At 38.8% G+C, this 14,955-nt stretch overlaps 3 protein-coding genes across 6 annotated transcripts in view; 2 read left to right on the plus strand and 1 right to left on the minus strand.

Annotated features, from left to right (window-relative positions):
• Nucleotides 1-1,811: 1,811 nt before the first annotated feature.
• On the plus strand, nt 1,812-4,366 carry LOC110068167 (uncharacterized). 2 transcript variants are annotated; one of them, XM_089297557.1, is made up of 2 exons: nt 1,813-1,978; nt 2,663-4,366. In XM_089297557.1, the coding sequence occupies exons 1-2, from the start codon at nt 1,868-1,870 to the stop codon at nt 3,347-3,349; spliced, it is 798 nt and encodes a 265-aa protein (XP_089153683.1). In that variant the 5' UTR covers nt 1,813-1,867; the 3' UTR covers nt 3,350-4,366. The 2 variants fall into 2 exon arrangements, with proteins under 2 accessions (XP_020631202.2, XP_089153683.1); XM_020775543.2 differs by having other exon boundaries at nt 1,812-4,366.
• Nucleotides 4,367-5,151: 785 nt separating this feature from the next.
• LOC110068166 (protein O-linked-mannose beta-1,4-N-acetylglucosaminyltransferase 2-like) lies at nt 5,152-7,608 on the minus strand. Its single transcript, XM_020775542.2, has 2 exons — nt 6,280-7,608; nt 5,152-5,407 (listed from the first exon to the last, which is right to left on the minus strand). Exons 1-2 carry the CDS (start codon nt 7,549-7,551, stop codon nt 5,303-5,305), a joined length of 1,377 nt encoding a protein of 458 aa, XP_020631201.2. The 5' UTR covers nt 7,552-7,608; the 3' UTR covers nt 5,152-5,302.
• A 272-nt stretch (nt 7,609-7,880) lies between these two features.
• LOC110068173 (uncharacterized) overlaps nt 7,881-14,955 on the plus strand; it is a 35,761-nt gene continuing 28,686 nt past the window's right edge. The window contains exons 1-4 of one of the 3 annotated variants that reach the window (XM_089297552.1): nt 7,881-8,072; nt 10,427-10,931; nt 11,370-11,674; nt 12,307-12,867. In XM_089297552.1, coding sequence (XP_089153678.1) covers nt 10,622-10,931; nt 11,370-11,674; nt 12,307-12,867 — 1,176 coding nt within the window. In that variant the 5' untranslated portion in view covers nt 7,881-8,072; nt 10,427-10,621. The remainder of the gene's footprint in view (nt 8,073-10,426; nt 10,932-11,369; nt 11,675-12,306; nt 12,868-14,955) is intronic. The other 2 variants (XM_020775551.2, XM_089297551.1) reach the window with 2 other exon arrangements.

The raw sequence follows: 14,955 nt of genomic DNA on the forward strand, positions 1-14,955 counted from the left end.
TACTCTTTGTCTAAACGGAGAACTTCGATTTCTCAGAAAGTTCTTTTGTCCATACATGTCCACCTCGCCTGCCAGATGTGCGTCTTTCGAGCTCCCAAGGGGATTTCGCTAAGTAACTTTGATCTCGCACGGTCCGCACGCGCCAGAACGACACGATACGAACAGGTTTCATTTCAGGAAATGTGGTCTGCGAGCAAGCTGCCGCAGGTTACAGGAAATGCAAAATTTAAGATCTTCCTTCTGCAAATATATATTCTTTTTCTCGCCATTTACTCTGGGAAAAAAACCCCAAAGAGTGAAATACATCGTATTATATTTCAAAGCGGATCGATCTTCTTGATGTAATGATGGACGGGTTGGTATAAGCTCATCGAGGAGGTTGAAAAACATTCAGATAAAATAGCCAAAATATAGGATTTATGAGTTAAACAAACAAAGAAAATAGAAATGTGTGTTAGAGGATTCTTGTTCACCGAAGAACTGTTCGTTTCGCTTGGTTCAGTTCTTTCTTAAATTACTCGCTAATGAAGTTATGGACGTGATTATTCGGCTTTTGTTTTTTTCATGGTCCAGATTTTAAACATTCATAAGCCATTCAACATAATGCAATTGCATTAATATTTGCCTGCTTTTGTCACTTTCTCTGCGTCGGAACGTCTGAATCAAGCCCAGCTGATTAAAATTTTCTTTCGAGGATTCAGTAAGCTAGGAGAAAAACAAGCAAGTAGATGGCAAGACAGGTTAGACTGTTCACAGTCCTCTGTTTTCTCATATTTTTATTCGATCATTGAACGCGCGGATAGCGTGCGTAAATAGACAGGCTGTGAACAGTCTAGGACAGGTAAGAAAAATAAATAATATTGAAATGAGGACGTGGATTTCAATGAAGTAGCTAGAGCACGAATCTACTTTCGAATAAAAATTACTGTACTGTGAATTCCCGCCAATATTTCTCACTTCTCGCGAAATCGCCTGAAGATTCTGGAATTGTAACATTCCATTATATTGTTTGTGCAGACTTCAATGTTTGTGTCAAGCTGTGATGTTTAGCAAACAATCTACAAATCTCGGCTAAAAAGTCTGGAAAACTTAAAGTAAACATCGGATTAATACTTAAACAAACTTGTTCAATTCGACACACCTGGGCGTAGCTATACCTGATAAAATCTCTTTCTGCGGTTTCGGACAACAAACCCCCTGAATAAAATCTGGAGGTACTCCCGGAATAGCTGACTCTGGAGGTATTCTTTTTTCTTTCTTTTTTTTTTTCTTCCACATATTTACACCATTTTCGAACAAAACTATATAATTTATGTTACATACATGTATATGATTACTGTTTATACATAAATATAATAATACATACTACATAGCTGACTCTGGAGGTACTCCAAAAAAATTGGGTGGGGGTGTGCGTCTAGCTTCTTGAATTCTTTACTCTGCCATACCAAACTCATACCAAACTTACCCAATTTAAGACCAGAACGTAAAAACTATACCGAAACGGCTAAAATCTATATCTTATTTCAGACCAAAATGATCCAAAAACTATACCCCTATGACACCCATATAAGAGAACACACACACCCCCTTCCTCGCAAGGAGAGAAAATAAACGCGCACAATAAAGGCGTTTTGAACAAAACTAGACTTTATAGTTACCGTTGTAATCAAATGTTTTTCACGGGTCTGTTCTCACTCGCACTAAGAAATGAAATGAACACGATGAAGTGACCCTCAACGCTGTCATTAGAATTAGCCAATGAATAGTGATTGTATGATGTCAGGTACATGTAGTAGATCACCTGATCGTATATAATATAAGCGTCAAGTTGAACCGCTTCCTAGAATAAGGGTAAGTAAAAGTGATGGCTCTCTCGAGCGCGTCGATCATGGAGAAGAACTCCTATTCTCGAGCTTTATCACCCTTGGTTTCAATTTCTATCCTCTTCGGACCTGGAGAAAGGCTCTATTCAAAGGTACACTCTTGGCTCGGTGGATTCATTTTCGCGTTTCTGCTCGTCGCCATGACATTTGTAGCGATTATTGGAGTTTTTGTTCGAACCACAATAGACACGTGGATACAGTTTTCGCTTTACATTGTTCCGCTTATTGCCTTGATTTCGGGATGTCGTGTGTACACGTCCTCAGCATTCAATAAGATGTTGAAAAGAAGGCTGTTAAGGAAGTCTATGGTGGAAGGTTTTGTCGAGTCTGATCAGGAAATTCCGTGGCACGAAACACAAAGGAACTCTTGGCTGAGGAAAGCTGCGTTTAAAAACTGCATCTATCCATTGATTTTAGAGATTTACCAGTGGACCGCATATGTGATTTTCCACACCGTATTTCAAGGGGACAAATTTGCTGGTTCTTGGGTGGAAAGTCATACAGAAGTGCTCGAAATCGACTCCCTGACATGGCTCGTGCTTTACTGTTTCTTTTGGGTGATGGCAATGTACATTACAGGATATGTCGCCTACTCTTTTATTTTGATAAGCCGATTAACCGTTCGAGATGTCATCAGTTTCATGTGCATGTTCGGAGACAGTCCATTTCTGCTGTACAGGCCCTCAGAAAAACCAAACCCTGTCTTGCAAAGCCTTAGTCCACTAAGAAGATTAATAAATGGCATAACTGGGTTTCTTTTTATGGATTTCTTTCAGACTGGCAAGGACCTTGTTCTTGTTTATGAAAAAGAAGCCCCAGTTTTAGATGAAATCGTGGTGACGTCAGATCAGAGTAGCATCGAAGGAGCTCATTGGGGTGCACAGGAATCCCAAGACTTTGATAACTTTACTGTGTCAGTTGATGTCACGAGACCAACACAGGGGAGGATACATGTGCCAAACCGACCAAGAATAAAGCCAGCTGATGCCAGCAAATATCTTTCCAGTGTGATAGGAAGCATCAAAGCCCTCGCAGGTCTTTTCCAGCCATTCATTGTTCTGCTAGCGTTTTTCTCAGTGGCTAACCTTGTTACCCATGTGGGGGCTATTGTTAGTCTTGTTAAAAATTTCAAGTCTTCTCATTGGTGGACCTTTGTCAGGACATGCATTTGGTTTCTACTGTCACTCCGCCTCCTCTGGAGTGCAGCAGGTATCACTAAAGCCTTGTCACATGTATCACAACATCTCAATTACTTGTGGTCTGTTGGTCAGTTACACGGCAACGAAGAAGAATGGCAGAGGTTTTTCAAGCTGGTGGAGTCATTCCATCTGGGCACGAAGACGTATGGCTTTCCTCTCACACTGAAACAAGCTGCGTCCATTGCAACTTTTATTAACTTTGCACTGATCATAGTGCTGTCTGTCATGAAACCATCTGTGCACCTCCCAGTAAATGGTGAATGACACCCTCTAAGGGGTGGAACATTTGATTTTTGAGGGGCTGTATGGGTGATTTGGTATAGGCATGAATTTTTTTAAACCCTTTCATGCAGGGGTTTCATTGACATTTTCAGCAAGAGGGCAGCTGATTTTCACAGCCAGGCAAAACTATTTGAATTGAACTTCTAATAAAATAAAAACTTTCCTCTAGATGGTCAAACCAGGTGGGCAAAATCATCCTCACAACCAGTCAATTTGGCCGGTGCCTGGCCCTGCTTTCATGCACTCCATGTAACATACTTTTTTTCAGCTCTCTGAATGTGTGTGAAATTTTTTTCCCAGTGGTCATGTGGATGCATTTTTTTTGGTACAAGTATGCTTGCAGGATATTTTTTGAACATCACCCACCCACCCTCCCTCAAATGTCAAATGGCCTACCCCTAACACCAAGTTTTCAGATTTCATCTTAAACTGGAGAACAGCTGGTCGAGGGGATCATTGGAGACAGTGAGGGTTAGGTGACATTTTAGGAGACAAAGCCTCCCTGCAATAGCCTTTATGCACTAGTCACACCTAAAAGAGAGAATTGTTCTAGCCCCAGTTGTCAAAGGTCATACAGCATGTCTGTTAGATAAATCACTATTTAACAATTAGACCCGTAGCCCTTGAGGGCGAAGGGTCTAATTGTTTTAGTATCATCCAACTAGTCGGACAGAAAAGGTAATAATAAAGTTAGCAAAAACAAGTTGAAAAAATATTTATTTGGGAATAAAACGAAAGAAAGCGTCACGCTCGATGGCGCCAATTTTGCTACTCGATGACTATTACTAATAGTCCCCTAGTAGCGTAGCCAATCAAAATGCAGGATTTGCATTAGTCCACTAGTTGGGTGATACTAATCTGTGGATGAGCATTAACAAAACCAACAGTACTATGCTATGGACTGGATAGGGGTCTGGTTCACTCTGTAGATGGCATCCATTGTTTGAACAAATATCAGGATCTAAATGGTGCAAAGGAATAAGAGAGCTTTTACCATGATTTCTTTTGAATATTTTATTTTAAGGTTAGGGACAGAGCATAACCTTTGAACTGAACAAGGTATTCCATCTTTTTATTTTCGATAGTGGAGAGGGAATATTAATAAAATTTCATGACCTGTTCCCATTTTGGGAGTTCAATTAACCCATTGACTCCCGGAGCTTTTTGCCAAGAACACATTTTTTGGACATTTTGGAGATTTCCAGGCTGGATATGGGCCAAACTAGCTCCATTCTACTCAAAAAGGCATTTGCAACATGAAAGCGTGCCTTTCTTTCCACTAGCACCCCGTTTTACGACATTTTTGCCTGGGCATGCGGAGAAATCAAACTTCTGAGATAGTTTTTTTGGACAAGAAAGTGACCTACATCTTTAGGCTTTTCAATTTTTTCAATTTTTTTTTTGCCTTTCCTTTTTCTCCTTTTCTTTTCTTTTTGGTGCAGTGATTGACCTTCTACTGGGCTTGCTTCCAATTCAAAACTTTCTGAGGAAGCATCATCGAGACAGGCAATTTTTACCATGGAGTAGCCACATGTAGTTGCTGGAAATTTTGTTCTGAGTTTTTCACTCAACTTTTTGAGCATTTTCGTGATCACTCTGATCTGGGTATCATTGGAAAGATCTTTTCCTCCTGCAGAAGCTGAGCATAGATCATGCCAATTTTGTTAAAGGTTATGACGTCAGAAGTGGAACAAAGGCCAAGGCTTGTCAAGGCTGGTTACGGGCGGCACAGGAGTCAATGGGTTAATAATATGATAACAAACATAAATTTTTATAAGATAAGATAAAGATAAGATAACAACTTTATTAACGTGTAGAGGTCGCTAGCATACAATGTATACTAATTGTGGAAACCTAACTATGATTACTTATCTAATAATGAATAATTATTGTAACATACTGAACAAAAATGCACATGGAAACCTAATATCCATCCTATAGATGCACAGTTAGCTTTTTATTATCACACTTCTGACAGGTACCCTCAGCAAGAATAACAGTTAATACTGTTAGGAACATCTGATAATGCCACATATTTTCCTGAGATAAAGAACATTAAAAAGAATTAATCAAAGTAAAAAGATCATTGTCAAAAAATTAAAAAAGATAGATTATTTAGCAAGAAGGCAACAGAGTGCTTAAATTATGTGTCTGCAGTTTCAGGTAACACAATAGATTCTTCTCTGATAAATATTTTTTAGTAAAATCTTCATTTGCATGCCTCAAGACTTCCAGATTTTGATTCTCCAAGTTTCCATGTGCATTTTTGTTCAGTACGTTACAATAATGATTATTTGTAGCATTAGAAAAACCAATCTATTCACTATCCAAAACCAATTCTTTTCTACAGCAGATCTTTCTTGAGGTGACTAGATTGTCTTAGGTGCCTGTCCTCATTTTAGTTAATGTTGTACTGTATAAAATATCACATTGCTAAAAACTTTCAACAAAAATTAATTTGTTACACAGTGTGTGACATTTCCAAAAGGACCTGGCCTTTCATTGACAATACACCTGACCCACACATTATAATGTGTGTTCCTTGCAAGATTTTCTTTAAATATATAGTCCGTTACATCAAGTATATAAGCCACATAGTCATCCTGTCCAGCCTGCTGAATCCACACTTCATATTTTACGTCTTCAGTTTCAAAAAAGGGTACATTTATGGGTGGTTTCCATGACAACCACAAGGTTGACTGTGTGCCCTCTGCAGGAGGTTGACATGTTATATGGACAACTTTACTTGGGTAAAGTTTATAGTCATGAGCAGGAACTTGTCTTGAAGATAATTTTTTCTGCTTATTTTCTGTCGATTCTATGACTGATAAGAATGACTGAATGTCAACAACAGTATCTTGGTAAATTCTAAAAAGCCAGTAAGGGTTGCTGCAACATAAATGGCTTGGTACCTCTTTTGCGTTCATGATCTCCTCTTGCTCCTCTTCACTAAGATGATCAATTCCTCCAACATCTGGTGCCTCGTGAGGATAAGTAACAGTGTTTTCTTCAATTTCATTTCTCCAAGAGGCATAGACAACATTCATCCCAGGTAGTTCCACCAGAGTGCGATAAGGAGTGTAATTATCTGGGTTAATACCAAATGGGAACAGTTCAATGAGCTTCGCTCCAGGTGGAAGAAACATTGCCAGGATCAACATGGAGCCATGCATTCCAATCAGTGCGCTAGCATTGCTTACAAGCTGGATCTGCTCTTTTAAAGAGTGTGTTGCCATGCTGACTCGAATGACTTGTTTTTTGAACTGTCTGGCAATCACCATTGACAAATCTAGTTCATTTATTATCAAACGATTATGTTCTCTTGAACACAGGACAATATAAGAAGAATCAGATCTATGGAATAATTCATGTTTTAGCCCCAACCTACTTTTGATAAACTTTGTAAAATGTCGCACGTATCCACCAGTTAACGAAATATGAGGAAGTGGCCCTTGTGGCTGTCTGAAGCCATATTGATACCATGTGGTAAACTTTGATATGCCAATAACTCCATGTTGAAAACAGATCAGGTTTTTTGCCTTCCGGAGATCTTTCTTGAGGAGCAACTCCTTGTTAGTAAGTAACTTGTAAAGATCAAAGTAAGCACCTTCATTCCATCCCTCCATCAAAACTATTCTGTATTCAAGATCAATGGGGAACTTACACTGTGAGAACTGCCTCATCGTGTGGTACAAAGGTAACAGATCGTCATGAATAATGTGCATAATATTTTCTGCATTAAATCTATGAAATATAAAGCTAAAGTCGTCGAATATCGAAATATTGGAAAAGCTTTCCAAAGCTTTCACTGGGTAGTCAATATAGTTGAAGTACTGAGCATTATGATCTTCAACTGAAGACATGTCCAAAAGTGCTGGATCGAAGCGATTGACGGGGATGCCATCAAGTACTGTTTCTGGGCCATGAAAAAACAAGTACTCATCTTGAACTGGGTGGTAACAAAGATAACGAAATTTGCAGATACGGGCTGATTTGTTATGACCCGTGCACCAGATGCTGGAGCCCTCCCTCAAGGATTCCAAGACACTTGCATCTGGTTTTGTTTGTGTTCTGTTGATTGATCTTCTTTCCGCGATTGGAGTTCCTAGCCATCTGCACGTCCAATTAAAAACCAAATACAACAAAAAGCCTATTGAAAAGTGAAATAACGCTGATGAAAACATGAAAAGTTTCGTCGAAAACGAACAGCGCAAAGAATGACCAGGCGACACTCGTTTCCAGAGCCCAATGAGAGATATGAGAAGTCTGGTATTTTGCACTTTTTGCGGGGGAGGGGCTAGAGAAATTTCCGCTCAGACTTAAAAAGTGGCTGAGTCAGCAGGTCAGCAAAAATTTACCGATTGGACTTTCCCTTTTTCTGGGAAAAGAAACAGAAAATCTTGCTGTGGTTTATTTCTGCCTAATTTCAAAACCCCAGCTGAAGAACTAACGAATGGCATGCTCACGCGCGAAGGCTAGGTGGCTCCCCAAGATCAGAGCGTGGGACCAGTTGAGACCACATGACACCAATGCAAAAACGCACACAATTGGTTAAAAAGTGAAAGTCCGTGAAAGGGTTTTTTCCCTAATCCAGAATATCGCCAGTTCCGGGAATCTGACCACTGAAAATTACAGAGAAAGAAGCTCCTCTTTACGTATATTTACGTATACGGCAGAAAGTGAAGACGATAGTCGAAGTTTTCAGGTAATGCATTTGCAATCATTTTCAAGTTGTGGAGTTGTTTTCATAAAAACGTTGCTGCAATTCAAACAGTCGGATCCATTAGCTTTACGTTTAAGTTAATAGATAGGACGTTGTATTCAGAATTTATGCTTACTATCAGTGAGCGGCCGAGGAAGTAAATCGTAGTATACTGTTCGCTCTGGTTAACAGTATTACAACGCAGCACATGCCATAAGGAAGTTGTTTGTTTACAAAATCTTGCACTGTTCGTAGAACATAAAATTCTTCTCCCAGTTTTAGCCGTTGTACTGACACACAACTCAAGTCTTATTTCCTTCGAACGCTTAGATTATACACAGTTTATAACCTAACTATCTTCAGCCAACTTCGGATTATCATAGTAGCAGAAACATTGTCATCCTTCACAAAGAAAGAGCTAATTTAGTACTGTACTGTCAGCGGAAGCAAATAATCAACGTGGCAATTTAGAGCGGTCGTGAAACTAAAACAGGAGTAGTCACTCTGGCCAATTATAAAGGATGCAGACAACCCTATGAACCAATCAAAACTTGAAGTAAATACTTGTTGCTGGTGGGAAGCAAGGAAAAGGTGTGCGACTGAGTTGCAATTGGTTATGGGTTTATTTCTGATTGGTTGACAAAGTGGCACAAGATTTTTAAGCCAATCATGTAGAGCATAGTTAATGCAAAAACAAAGCAAATGCAAACTACTTTTGACACTCAATTAGTGAAAACTGCTTTAAATTTGAAGGTGAAATACATGTACAAGTGTATTTCTAAATTGGCAAATGATAAACTTAGGAGTTAGACTATGGAACATCACAGGTGACCTTTGAAGCATACCGTTCAAGGTTGTATGAAGTTCAGGCAGCTGTTCTAGACTATAAAACTGTCCATAGGTAATTTTGAAAATCCATCAAAAACTCGGAAAGTAAACTATCCCAGTTTCTTTGAGTTAAAAATGGTAATAGGACTGAGTGGAGTCCAATTTGGTCTGTAATCACACCAGTGATTAACAAAATCAGACGACCGCAAAGCGGGAGTCCAATTTGTTAATCATGAGTGTGATTACAGACTGAATTGGACGACACGATGTCCTGTTACCAATTAATCAAAACTATGACAAAATTCGAGAAACGAACAAACCATTGATTGATTACTGAACGATTAAAGGTCGTTATGAATGCTGAAAAACAGCAGTTTACTCAACAAAGTGCACCACAACAACGCGCGCAAAATTACGTGTACTGTTCAATTACAAGCATGACGTGTACACTGTCCAATTAATGCTCAAACCGGGCTGCTGATAGCCAATCACGTTCGAGAATTTTGTTATAGTTTTGATTACTATAGATATTACTTGGCTAATTTTGAAGAATGGCTCCCATTTTAAGCTGTTGGTTACTTCCTGAGTAACTGCCAGTGGGTATAGTACCAACAGTTTACCAACACTCGGACAACAGTAAACCAACAATGTGAGGGTGCCACTTAATATGCACAGTATATTTAATTAAGCATATTGGATGATGTGTACTAAAGCATTGGTGGTCGAGTGTCGCTTGATTCCTTTGATCGACCCTCCATCAAAACTTGATTGACATCTCGATTGACATTTGATTGATATCTCGATTGATGCTTGGCAGACAATTTGTTGACAATCGATGAACATCTCAATCAATACTTGATTGACAGTCAGTTGATAGTCAGTGGAGTGTTGACCAACTCATATGTATCGATTGAGACTCAAAGGCCAGCATTTCTGCAAAAATTAGTCAACTGTCAGCCAAGATGTCGATCAAGTGTCAACTGAGTGTAAACCAAGGTGTCGATCAAGGGTATTGATCATTTCTCGACCGCAGATGCCTTTAGCGCACACAAACCAGCTAATTCCGGTATCAGTTGGCAATATGCTAGCCTGTGAATGCAGACGTATTTCTGGCTGTCGCTTGTCTCCGCTGAAAATAATGTCTGCAAACCCGAGCCAGGAAACGATTTCTGTTACGTAATGACTTTTGTTTCTCCTTGGCCAATCAGATTCCATGATAGAATGAAACTTGAGTGCTCCTCGCAGCGAATACCTTGCGCAGTAGTTCTGGGGCTACTTGAGCTAAACTGTGATTGGCTTAAAATCCCAACACCACAGAAATCATTTCCTGGCTCGGGTTCGCAGACGTTATTTTCGGCGGAGACAAGCAACAGGTGGAAATACGTCTGTGTTCGCAGGCTAGCAATATGCCATACCAAAATTAATCCAGCTTAGTTGGAAATAAAAGTGCAATATTACTTTTTGTGCTGTCAATGGTGTTGTATTATTTGGGTTATAGTGTTTTATTGCGTTTTTTAACTCTTTTGTAGTTGAAGAGCAAGTTTTTACACAAGTTAAGAAGACATCATGTGAGCTGCACCAGTTTGCTGTTTAACAAATAATTTGAAAGGAAAGTTCAGTTAAAAGTAACCAGCTTCTCTTATTTTATCCAGAAAGTTTTTACACTGTTGTCATAAAAGACTGACAGGTGGCTTTCTGAGGAGTTTGGCTTATCTAAACCAAATATGGCAAACGAGAACTTTTCAAGAGAACAAAACTCCCTTCCAGGCAATGACATTAATAACAGAATTATTCAGGAAGATGGTTTCTCTGGCACAGTTATTGATGCACTACAGGATGTTTCAACATCTGGTCCAGATGCACAAGATTTGGTGTGGAACAGACGTTCACCTGTTTCACACAATACAATGGATGGATCCCAGTTACCACAGGGTATTAATAACCCTGTTGCAAGATCAAGACAGTCTCATTTTCAGGCTTCGGTAAATCATGATACATCTTACGGCAACCCTCAGGTCACCACTCCTTTGCAAAGTAAGTGAAACACTGCTTGTAATAATTGCCTCTAAAAGCACTTTAATTTAGGAGTGTTTCAAATTAGAGGATAAAGTTTTGAGTGACTTTCTTGAAAACTGCAACCTGAATGTTCACTTGAAACAAGGCTAACGTCCTCAAATGCTATTCTTGGGTAATAAAACTAATATTTAGCAACATGTTTATGTCTTTGCATCTATGTTTTTCTGATCAATGAAAGAGAAGGGATAAACCTCAAAAATATAGAAACCACAACAATATGTTCATCTGATTTTTAGAAAAAGATAACAAAATCAGTCATCTACTCTAATGATAAAACTTAATAAACTTTTGGTCAACCCTGCTTCAAAAGATCTGTTGCCTTTTCTGCTCTACTAGTACTGTACTTCAGAATATATTGAGCAATTAAAAATAATGTACAATCTGCAATTGCTGCAGGACATTCAAACCTTCCATCAGAGCAGTCAACTCAGGAAGGAGAACGTACTGTGCATATAACTATTAGGAGAAGACAGGTCCCTCTGGAAGGTGCAGAAAGATTTACTGATCTCAGAGAAGAAGAAAAAGAAGCTGAAATAAGAGAAAGAAGAGCTGCTATAGTAGAAGAATATCTGGCTGTTAATGAGTCGGACATTTCTCGACAGAACTTACTGGATTTGTGTGCACTACTTGTGAATGCTGATGTAGATATTGAGAGGAAATATGTAGAACTTGATATAAGGAGAGTGTTTGAAGCAAACAAGGTTAGTCTGGTATTTAAAGCTTTATTCTATCATCACAATTATTCAACTCTTTAACTTCTAAAGTAAGCAGCTACATTTTCCTGTGATACTAATTTTTTATATGAAGGTGAGATTAGTTTAAGTTGACTAAGTTATAGTCTAAAGGTGAATCCCTCCAATGATCAAGTCCATGTTTAGTGATGACCCACTTGCATTACTTGACATAGTATAAGATATAGTTTGAATCATTGTAGCTCAAGTGTCCTTTGGACACCAGAATTTATTCCAAAGTGATTAGGAGTACTTTTACCTTCCCCCTGGTTCAGATTGTAGTCAATTGCAGCACTCAGAGGATGTCAAAATGTGGTTAAAACATTAGTGACACACTCGGCTATCGTCTTATGTGCCACCTTTTTGTTCTTCCCACATTCCGACATCATCAGTGATCATCAAGTTACTGAACAGACTCATGGCAACATGAAATCTATTTGTTAATTAGAATCTCTAATTGAAGCTCAGTTTCCTCAACATCCCCAGAATGATATAAATATGATCACCATCACAGAACAGTGCATTTATTCTTTAATTCTTGAATTTTTAAATTACTTAAAATTTTAATATTGTCTAACTAGTTATAAATGTGGCAATTTTAGGAGAAATCTAGGTTCCTCCATCTAACACAAGGCTTAGGTATCTTGGAAAAGTATGCCTCCAATCTAATAAAAGAAAACCGCCCTCCATACTGGCGGACCGTGAAGTTTACCAGTTCCCTTGTCCAAGCTCACGTTGGCAGACTGATAGGCAGCCGTGACATTCTATCACAAATGGGTTACACCCAAGACATTGCAGATGGTGTTGCCTTCCCTGGCAATGTTCCTGAGCCTAATGTTACTAAACTGAAAGATCTGGCACCAGATTTGTTCTTTGCTAGATATGAAATTGACACACTACTTGTAAACAAACATCCTCTTTATGAAATGGACCCACCAGTACCTCAGGAGGAAGTGGACCTTCCAAGGCTTTTCAGGTCAAACTATCCACCATCAAGACCCTTGCCTTTTCCACATAGAGCATCTAGGCCTCCACACCCTGTTGCAGCCACCACAGGGCTGAGTCAACCACCTCCGACTGGCCCAGGTTATTCAAGGTTTTCCCCAAGACCATCACCAAGGAGGCAAGGGGGGAAGGAGCCCATTGAACCATCAGGGGGACAGGTAACTACTTGAGCTGACCTAAGTTGTAAAGAAAGTGTGACGATCTTATAAACTGTGCATAGAAGAATAAGAGATGAAGAAAACAATCCGGTCTCATTGGGGATATCATACTGATATCATACATATATAAATACATACATATATACATACATACATACATACCTACCTACCTACCTACCTACCTACCTACCTACCTACCTACCTACCTACCTACCTACCTACCTACCTACCTACCTACCTACCTACCTACCTACCTACCTACCTACCTACCTACCTACCTACATACATACATACATACAGACAGACAGACAGACATACATCATCCCTGAATGTTTGGTATCTCCTGTGACTTGTTAGATGTGAAAAAATGGTAGGCTAGGTGCTGTTTAAGGTGTTGGTCCTTCCACTTCATTTCTACTTTGAATTACCATGGATTTGCTCTTTAAATCCTCCTTCAAGACTCTAATGAGCCCCTTCGTGAATTCAATATTATTTTTAACATTGAATCCCTTCCAGGACGATTTATGAACAGGGAAACAATAATATTTTTGGCAGCATGTTTTTTGAGTTAACTTCCTCCTTTTGATGGGGATTTTTTAATATAATAGAAATAATGTGTTAAGTCCTTTCATATTAAATATGGAAGAATGTGTATTTGAAATAACTGCACCACCTGATCTGATTTGAATTAAGCTTTCTCTGTAATAAGCTCCTTTTAAAAGTCTTGAACAGAAAATACATACATAAATGCTTTTATGGGAACCATTTTGGGCTAATGTACATGAATACTCATCAGCCTGACATTTAACATGAAAATGACATGTATATGACAAAATGCAGTACACAGACTGAAATGTTATGTTTGCCCCTCAAGTGGTAGCTACCAAGCTTCAAAGTCCAAACCAAGATACCAGTTAGAAATAAAATAATTTGGAAATTTCCTGAGGTTTAGAAAGAATTGTGAATGAGCAGTTAATTAATCAGTGACAGTTGTAGGAATGGTGAACTAACTAAGGCCCTATTTATATGGTGTCAGGTACCTGAGACAAACCTCCCCAGAGGCAACTGTGTTGAGCACTTTTATGAGAAAAAGTTGTCTGTCCCTGCTGGCCGAGAAGTTGACCCTGCATGATTATTTATAGCCCCTATTCGATATTCAAATGTGTCATATTTTTTTTTGTGTGTGTGTTTCCTTTGGCCATTTGATCACCTTGGGCTCCGTTGAACTAATTTTTACACATGTAATTTAAATTTTTGCTTTAAAACATAAAATTTATGTATATTACACGACATTCGGCATGCCGTGAGTTGTCCCGGTTAGGCGAACCAAAGTGTTTATATGAGAAAAAGTTTTCTTACCTGTTGAGGTGAGACAACTTGTCCACCTGAGTTGTCTTGCCTTCTGAGACAACTCAGGGACATTCACAGTGAAAAGTTAACTCGCCCAGGGGAACTTGGGGGGAGGGTTGTCTCAGGTACCTGAGACTATATAAATGGGGCCTATTAGTCCTTGACGGTAATTTAAATGCATGAATTCAATTTATGTGCAAAATGATATTAAAGTTTATGATTGTTACCTGCACTGTTTGCAAAAACAACTTTTAGCAGTTAAGAAAGTCTTTATAACAGTTTTCTTTTTCGGTGGAAAGTAAATTTACAAAATGTTTCGTTTGGGTTTGTATTTTAAGGTTACAGTATACCTTCGGGTCGGCAATTTTCTTCAAATTTGGATTTTTGGGTCAAAATAGTGGTCGAAGAATAATCTCTAATTTCTGAAAAAATTTTTTGAAAAAGGCTAAATATTGGCGGAGAAATGGCGGTTTTACGTTTTCACTGGAAGTAAAAGTTTACCTCTTGATTGACAGCCCTATGACGCATATGCAATCAACCGAGACGATTTTTGCGGGAATTACCTATATGGATGTCACGAATTGACTACTCAGTTGATCAGCATTGTTGTTCTGACTACCCAGCATTTTTGATATTAGGCGTGTCTCTATTAAGTTATAAGTAAACATAGACCACGTTTAAACCATGGCCGGTTCGAAAAAGCGAAAACAGCAAAGAACGAATGAAAATACATCAATG

Source organism: Orbicella faveolata, unplaced genomic scaffold, assembly GCF_042242905.1.
Source record: "Orbicella faveolata isolate gen_17 unplaced genomic scaffold, um_ofav_v1 contig_3, whole genome shotgun sequence".
Lineage (NCBI taxonomy): Eukaryota > Metazoa > Cnidaria > Anthozoa > Scleractinia > Merulinidae > Orbicella > Orbicella faveolata.